At 35.7% G+C, this 8,973-nt stretch overlaps 1 protein-coding gene across 3 annotated transcripts in view; it reads right to left on the bottom strand.

Annotated features, from left to right (window-relative positions):
* The window catches only part of MLLT10 (myeloid/lymphoid or mixed-lineage leukemia; translocated to, 10), a 239,114-nt gene that overhangs the window by 27,075 nt on the left and 203,066 nt on the right, over positions 1–8,973 (bottom strand). For all 3 annotated transcript variants that reach the window (XM_006759926.2, XM_015561466.1, XM_015561467.1), the window contains 2 exons: positions 4,192–4,309; positions 2,769–2,841 (listed from right to left, as the gene is read on the bottom strand). In XM_006759926.2, coding sequence (XP_006759989.1) covers positions 2,769–2,841; positions 4,192–4,309 — 191 coding nt within the window. The remainder of the gene's footprint in view (positions 1–2,768; positions 2,842–4,191; positions 4,310–8,973) is intronic.

Raw genomic sequence — 8,973 nt, 5'->3', positions numbered from 1 at the left:
TATCAAGCTATTCTGTAAAGCTACTGTAATCAAAACAGCCTGGTACTGGCACAAGAACAGGAATATAGATCATTGGAACAGAACAGAGAACCCAGAAATCAACACAAGCCATTATATTCAGTTAATATTTGATAAAGGAGGCAATGAAGTAAAGATAGTCTCTTCAATAAATGGTGTTAGGATTATTGGGCAGGTATATGCAAAAACATGAAACTAGACCACAAACTTACACCATACACAAGAATAAACTAAAAATGCATAAAAGATTTAAATATAAGTCGTGAAACTATAAAAATCCTAGAAGAAAACGTAGGCAGCAAAATATCAAACATCCCTTGTAGCAGAATTTTCCCTGATAAAATGTCTATAGCAAGAGAAAGAAAGGGGAAATAAACAAATGGGACTACAGCAAAATAAAAAGTTTGGCAGGGCAAAAGTAACCATCATCAAAATGAAAAGGGAACCCTCTGTATAGGGGAACATATGTGCCAATGATACATCTGATAAGGTGTTAATTTCCAAACATACAAAGTAATCATACAAGTCAACAAAAGGAAGACAAATAATACAATTTAAAAATGGGCAGAGAACCTAAATAGACACTTCTCAAAAGAGGACATACAAATGCTCAAGAGACATATGATAAAAAGCTCAACATCACTAATCATCTGAAAAATGCAAATTAAGATGATGACAATGAGGTACCACTTCACACCTGCCAGCAAAAAGGCTTCCATCAATAAATCAACAAACAAGTGCTGGTGAGGATGTGGAAAAAAAGGAAACCTAGTACACTGCTGGTGGGAATGCAGACTGGTACAACTACTTTCCTCAAATGTGGACTTTCCTCAAAAAATTAAAAATGGGATTGCCATTTGACCCAGTAATCCCACTGCTAGGAATATAACCTAAGAAGCCTGAAACACCAATCAGAAAGAATATATGCACGCTTATGTTCATAACAACATTATTTATAATAGTTAAGACCTGGAAACAGCCCAGGTACCCATTTGTAGATGAGTGGATAAAAAAGCTGTGGTACATTTATACAATGGAATACTATGCAGCTATAAAAAAGAAGGATCTCTTACCCTGTGAGACAGCATGGAAGAAACTGGAAAGCATTATGCTAACCGAAATAAGCAATATAGAGAAAGACAAATATCACATGATCTCACTTATATGTGGAATCTAATGAAAAGAATAAACTGGCAAACAAAATAAATCCAGAGACATGAAAGCATGCAACAGACTGCTGATTCTCAGAAGGAAGAAGGGAAGGGATTAACCAAAGAACTTATATGCATATATGCAAAATCCATGGACAGTCAATAGTGTGGTGAAGGCCTGAGGAGGGAAGGAAGTGAAAAGAAAGGGGACAATGGAGTGGAAAAAGGGGACATCTATAACACTTTCAACAATAAAAATAAATTTTTTTAAAAAAGGAATTATGTAGAAAAAAAGGCACTGCTAGGATATACTACCACCTAAAAAATAGCAAAATTAGAGGTTGCTGTACTAATCTCTTTAATGACAAATATGTTTCTTAACAGAACTTCCCTGATGATATCAGAAATACAGTAACACTGATACTCATGGCAGCTATCACATAGAAATTTTAATTTTTTTTAAATCCTCAACTGAGGATATCTTTCCATTGATTTTCAGAGAGAATAGAAGGGAGAGAGGAAAGGAGAGAGAGAGAGAAACATCAACATGAGAGAGACACATTGGCTGGTTGCCTCCCCAACTGGGGCATGGCATCGATCCTGCAACTGAGGTTCATGCCTTTGACCAGAAATCGAAGCTGAGACCTTTCGGTCCATGCTGGCACTCTAACCACTGAGCCAAACCAACCAGGGCTAATAATTTTAATTTTTAACAGAATTTTAAAAAATTCCCATAGTTGAACATTTTTAGTTTGCCATGGTTGAAAAAAGTTTCTAGAATGGGCTTTTTTCTCCTTCTGCTCTCCATTCTCACCCAGTCTAATTCCATACTTGAGGCAGAACTTACAAAATTAGAGAACAGAGAGAAAACAAACCAGGAGAAGGTGTAGAAGGTGAAAGTGGAATAAAATAAGTAAAACTCAGACACAACATTTCCTACTATTATTCTCCCCATTGAGAGAGATGATTTGGGGCACTTAGATTGTGCTAAGAGAAATTCAATCTTTCAGTACAACTCTGGTTAAGAGCGTCCTAATAAATGGTCCCTGAATTCTTCCATATAATATCTAAAACAATTTCAAAAAATAATGTAACACATTTGCTATACTTTGATTCAAACAATGCTAAGAACTAGAGGTATTTCAGAGATGAACAACAAGAACTTCATTTACTAAATTAGGAACTAAAGACTAAAGGTTTAAGCAAATTGCCCACAACAGAACTAAAATTGGAAGCCAAAGTTGAAAGCCTTGACTCTGTAGCTGTAAGAGATCTGAAGACTATTTTATGAGCAAAGAGAATTACCCAAATTAATACATTAATAGTACCAGCAGCTAAATATATAAATAATAAAAACAAGAGATTTCAAATTGATTGGAAATCTAAAAGAATTATAGCTTTAAAAAAGCTTAGAAAACTGTGTTTAAATTAATATTCAAATTAATTCAGAATCATTTTTCTTGACTGTCCAGACATGCTTTTTATCTTCAGAATGCTTTTATAGCCTCACAAATGTACACTCTGCTGATATGAGATAAAGAAGTTTCCAATCGCAAAATGTTTCTTTTGCCTATACTTCGCAGTGTAAATAATGCTTACCTTGGTGAGAGACTTCCTCGGGGTGAGCTTCCTCTGCCAACAAGACTGCGGCTATTGTCTCCAAGATCCTGATCTGCAGTGTAAATATTTCATAGCTGATAAAGTAACTCTCTAGATAAGAGGTTTTAATCTCTTGCCCTGATTTTTCCCTAAAACATACATAAAACCTTTACCACTATCTTTGTAGTTACTATGAAAATAAAAGATTTAGTATGTTGCTAGTTTAGAATTGCTGAACTGTGGCATCTAAGGCGTTGTCTGTACACGTTTCTGTGGGTGTAGAAGGCCATGGATTATGTTCTGTTCTTTCATTCCTTTCAATTTTACAGCACAGAAGTGTGGTTTGCATTTGCAGTACCCTGCCCTCAGCCACTTTTAATTTCTACAGTTAAAGTAATGAATCACAGCGGTGGACAGGTAATCTGCATGCTTATCACAGCAAATCCTTACACTTTTTAACACTTTGCAACCCAAGAGAAGTAATAAAATTACACATAAAGTATTACATAGAGCCATACACCAAGATTAAAATTATATATATGTATTAATTACATGGAACCTCACACCAAGAATAAAGTTAAATATAACATTAAATATCCAAATTGACAAAAATAAGTAGGAACACAGAATTCTGTATTTAAAAGGAAAAATTTAATTTCTTCAAAATATTCCTGAAGTAACAGAATATCTCTGCTTGAAAAGTAACTTGTATTTCCTAGTTAGCTGCTTAAAAAATCACCCTATCTGGCCTCTTTCAAGGTTGTCCTCCCCTTATTCTGAGTCAGGTAACCTTTGACCCTTAAAGGGTAAAGACATGACTGATCCATTCTTGGTGAACTGCTAAACCCATTCCCTTCCCCCAAACAGGCATGACTACTTGGACATGTCAACAAATCCTTAAGGATGGAATGAAACAAAGCAAATCCAGCAACTCATTAAAATAGTACAAGAGGCAAATGCTAAAAAATGTCAACTAGTAAAAATTCATAGGATTACTAAACACTGTAGAAATTCTCTAACAGGATTTTTTTTAAACCAAGTTTGTGTAATGCAATTTCATGAATTATGCAAATAAAGGTTTAGGCTATTCACCGAAAAGCCCAGTGTTATGTTACTTTCATTGAATAGAACTGAGAACTGAACACATCAGTCACAGAAGTCACATGAGACATTGTTGCAGTCCTGCCTGCTGTTGCCTCTGCTTAAACATTTACATTTCAGAAAGTGAGAAAGGCACATAACTATTTTGCAGCACAGCATACTATTTACTTCCAACTGTGATTCTTCTGGTAAAGGAAAAAAAGGGCATAATTCTATATTAAGCATACCTTTAGATTTTTCAACTAAAATAAGCCATTGAGGGGAAAATTTCATTGGGTAAGAGGGATAGAATTTTAGAGTTTAAAAATTCTTGAAAACTTACCTGTTTGAGTGTTTTCAGACTGAGCTATAAGAGCTGCCATTGAAGAATTTGGATTTAATCTATTGCCATACATATGAGATGGTGCCTGACTAAGAGAAGATCCAGATAGGGCATTTGCCTAAATAAAAAGAGTTACAAAGGTAAGTGAATTATATTTGAAAATATCTTAATACTTTTCCTCCTGATAGACCCAATAACTATTTTCTCCAACCTACGAATATAAGCAAAAATTCATAACTATCTGAAAAGCAAATTTCATTCTCACTTGTTTTACCATTACAACATTTTAGTTTTTGAAGTTACATAACTCCATTTAAAAAAAAAAAAAAGGACCAGAACATTCAAAGTTAACTATTCCTGCTTTAATTTCCAAGTATGTAGTCAGTATCAAAACCCAGTGGGGCATGGTAACCACGTGAACATATGACTATTTAATCTTACTAAATCACTGTAAAATAAGGGCAGGTAGACAACAGATGTCTAACATGCTTTTTAGTCTCTTACATCATAGGATGCTAAGGAGGTCAAAACGTCCAACATCTATTCTCAGTATTTTAACTCCACAGAGCCTTATTTCCATTTACTGTCATTAGTAAAACCTGCACACTATTTTGTTACTTTCTATATTGATAGACTTGGAAGCCTGCTGCTTTTTCTGTTTTGTTTTTATTTTAAAAGGAAGCAAACGGGCATTACAAGTATGTTTTCTATACAATGCAAGGCTCAACGAATCACAGCTTTGCTCTGACCCCATATAAGGCACTGTCTTTTTGGCAGGAAGCCAGCTCTACTAACTGAAGAGCTGGTCCAAAGTTTGTGATTCATTCATGTTGCTAACCACAATTCTGAAGGCCTCTACTGGGACTTGTGCCAAACAAGCAAAAATGAACCCTTAAACAGATGAAGCTAAGGAGGCTGGCCAAAGTCTTACGTAATCCATTGTAATAAAAATGCCTTCTTTGATATGAACAGTTTCTCCCACTTTCCAAGAATATGATAACCTTAAAATGCCGCATTTTGGAAGCAAATTTCTTGTACACAAAATACTGTTATATTCACAGAAGGCTATTACTAGCCTGAAATACTCTTCAGATTTAACAGAACCACAAAATTTAAAGTACACTTCATACTCTTTTTCATGAATGAAATCAAACTTAAGTTTTTATAAAATGAAATCACTGTATAGTTATTTCAAAGCAAAATTCTGAAAAGTAATTTCAAAGAATTGAAGCACATCTAATATAAAGTAGTTGAGTAACAGCAGAACAAAAGATGTGGGACATTTTGACATGTTTAACTAACTACACACAAGAGACCAAGATGACATAGTAGTTATAAAAAGCGAAATCTTACAGAGAATAAACAATGTTTCTGGAAAGACTCAGACTCTGACATTATATCTAGCCTCTAGACAACTTATTAAGCAAGAAAATTTGACTTTAAATTCATAGTCTTCTTGATGCAGAATCATGCCTGTCCTTGCTTTCCATTATTTCAAAGGGTATATTTCACAGTTCAGACTTTAATGTCTAAGATCAATTGGTTAATTTCTGAGTTTCGTTTTTCCTCTTATTAACGATATGTATACAAAGCCAGTAAGTTTGTACTGTAAAGTCCTATTTAACCATCAATTAGCTTTAGTAAAAGGTAAGTCATAATTTTTACCTGATGATCATAGATACTTGTCATGTATTTAGTGTTATATACATAAAATATACAATTCATAAATAAAAATATAGTGAGATTTTTTTCTTGCCTCCCCAGAAGTCAAATACTTGGGAATCTTGGCTACTTATCACATAACTTAAAAAAATAAAAATCCGAACAAACAGAAAGACCAGATGTTACCAGCGACATGTTAAAATCTCAGGTACCTTATACTTAAAAATGCCTTTCACTGAGCCAATTTATTCTTACTCTAGACATAATTCCAAAAAGATCAACTAAGCATAAAAAAGATTAGAAGTGGAAAATTAATTAGACAGAGGAAGAAAAAGTAATATCTTGAGACAGTTTGTTGGCAGCAAGAAGTAACAGCTGACAGCAAAAGAGGAGAGAGAAAAATATGAGCAAGAACTAACATTTTAGAGTTCTGGTGGGGTGGTGCTCAAAGAACATGGATATCTAGATGCCTTAGTACTGCATCTTAGCTTTAAAAAAAAACAAAAACGTGTTTCTATTGATGAGAGAGAGAGGAAGGAAGGACAGAGAGGAAGAAACATCAATGCGACAGAAAGATTGACTGGGTGCCTCCTGCACATCCCCTATGGGGTATCAAGCACGTAACCCAGGCATATGCTCTGACAGGAATTGAACCAGTGACTTCTTTGTTCATGGGTCAATGCTCAACCACTGAGCGACACTGGCCAGGCTACACCTTAGCATTTTGATTCTCCTTTTTCATGCAGTCATCTTTTGACTGAATCAGATACCAGTTGGATTGCTTTTTTAGTTACAATTACCAGTTTTATGAGCTGCCTTAGTCTCTTGGTAAGAACCAAAAGATCCTGCCTGGTTGGTGTGGCTCAGTGGTTGAGCTTCGACCTAAGCACCAGAAAGTCGCTGGGCTGATATCCGGTCGGGACACTTGCCAGGTTGTGGGCTCGATCCTCAACAATAAGTGGAGATTACTAACATTTCTGCATACCTTTTTGAGCGGCTATGAGGATTTAATAAAACATTAGTGAGAGGACTATAGAAGTGTAAGGTACTATTCTTTTTGTGGTATTTGCTAACTTGACTCTCCCAGAGTATATTTTTTAAAAAAAGGATCAAAAGACCCTACTCTAATCAGAAATACATCCTTTTTTTTCAGGAAGGGTTCCTTCTATCAAGGGCTTTATATTTACATTAGCTTCAAATTTCTTGATGTAGTCTCCAAATTATCTTAGTTTGCATATCACACACTAGACTCACTATACTAAAAATTCAAAATGCAAAGTAGTACAACAGCATAATAACTGATGTGCATAATGACTATTATCAGGAAAAGGGTAAGTCATCTTTAACATAATTCCAAAGCAGAAAAGTATATATTTAATAAAGATGGCAGGCAAAAGTAAATTAATACTAATAATAAACTAAAATGGGAATGCATTCTTTATTATCCTAAATGACCAATTTCCCAAATTTTCTGAACGGGCAAAAATTATCTGGTAGTAGTTGTTTTTAAATTATTGCATTTATCTAAATGAGAAGCTTTCAAAAGAGATAAAAAGGAAGTTATTAATTTTACCAGGTAGAGTTTTGTGGTGTATTCAAACATCTAAACCACTCTACATTAAAACTCAATTCATTAACATCATATCATGTTAAGCAGATAACATGAGTCACCAAAGACTCCACAAATGTCTGACACTGTTTAGTCACTACTTCTGAAATATGTTTATTTAGAATGGTTAATGCTGGGAACCCTTAATAACTGTTAGCACCATAGGTAGGGCCAAAAAAATCCCCAACATGTTAGTGAAAAGATTCCATAACTTAGTATCAATGAAGGAGGATACCTAAGAGCGTAGGGAAAACAAAGACACTTTATTGAGAAGAGTACATGCATAATGCCTGGCAATGTGTAGACTCAAAAATCTTTGTTATCATTAATAAGTGAAATCACTTCCATCCAGGAGGGATGGAAGGATGTCCATGTGAACCTAAAGAAACAGTGGTGCCAAAACCGGTTTGGCTCAGTGGATAGAGCGTTGGCCTGCGGACTGAAGGGTCCCGGGTTCGATTCCGGTTAAGGGCATGTACCTGGGTTGCGGGCACATCCCCAGTGGGAGATGTGCAGGAGGCAGCTGATCGATGTCTCTCTCTCATCGATGTTTCTAACTCTCTGTCTCTCTCCCTTCCTCTCTGTAAAAAATCAATAAAATATATTTAAAAAAAAAAAGAAAAAGAAACAGTGGTTATGAAGCATAAAGAGCACTGAAAGCTTTTATATAAAAGAAATCTAGAACAAGGAATAAAGGAAACAATGTGCACACACTTCTCCACAGCATACTTTGGACATGGACTTTAAACAGTATATGGAAAGCAAATTACTAATGTATCTTAGGTCTCCTTCAGAAAACCTGGTATAAAGACTGGAAATTCTTTTATTTTTAAATATATTTTATTGATTTTTTATAGAGAGGAAGGAAGAGGGATAGAGAGTTAGAAACATTGATGAGAGAGTAACATCGATCAGCTGCCTTCTGCATACTCCCCACGGGGGATGTGCCCACAACCAAGATACATGCCCTTGAATGGAATCGAACCTGGAAACCTTGAGTCCGCAGGCCGACGCTCTATCCACTGAGCTAAACCAGTTACGACGACTGGAAATTCTTTAACTGTAGGAATATTCTTCACTTCTGGTGGGGAGAGGGGGGAAGGAAGCCTCCTCTCCCAGTTTTCTTGGTCTACATTTGTTTTTTTAATATTTGATCAAGACATGAATATAATAAATGTTTTCCTCTTTAACTATACTATGAGAACAACAAACTGTAAGTACCAGGTCAAGCAACTGAGGACTAAGGCCAATTTTAGGGTACACAAGAGAAGACTATACTAAACAGGAGAGTGTGAGTCCCACCAAAGAGGGCTGACCATTACTCAGGTACAGCCCATTGCTGAGAGCCGGTCCATCCTTGTTGTTTCAAGGGACCTGGCATATATGGCATACTGTTCTTAATATGTTTGCTCACCTTCTTGGCACTACCGTATTTGCCGGCGTATAAGACGATTTTTTGGCCCTGAAAAATATGCCTCCAAGTGGGGGGTCGTCTTATACGCCAGGTACAC

Source organism: Myotis davidii, unplaced genomic scaffold (genome assembly GCF_000327345.1).
Source record: "Myotis davidii unplaced genomic scaffold, ASM32734v1 scaffold376, whole genome shotgun sequence".
NCBI lineage: Eukaryota > Metazoa > Chordata > Mammalia > Chiroptera > Vespertilionidae > Myotis > Myotis davidii.
The sequence above is the reverse complement of the archived record's forward strand: the minus strand, read 5'-3'. Positions and strand labels throughout refer to the sequence as shown.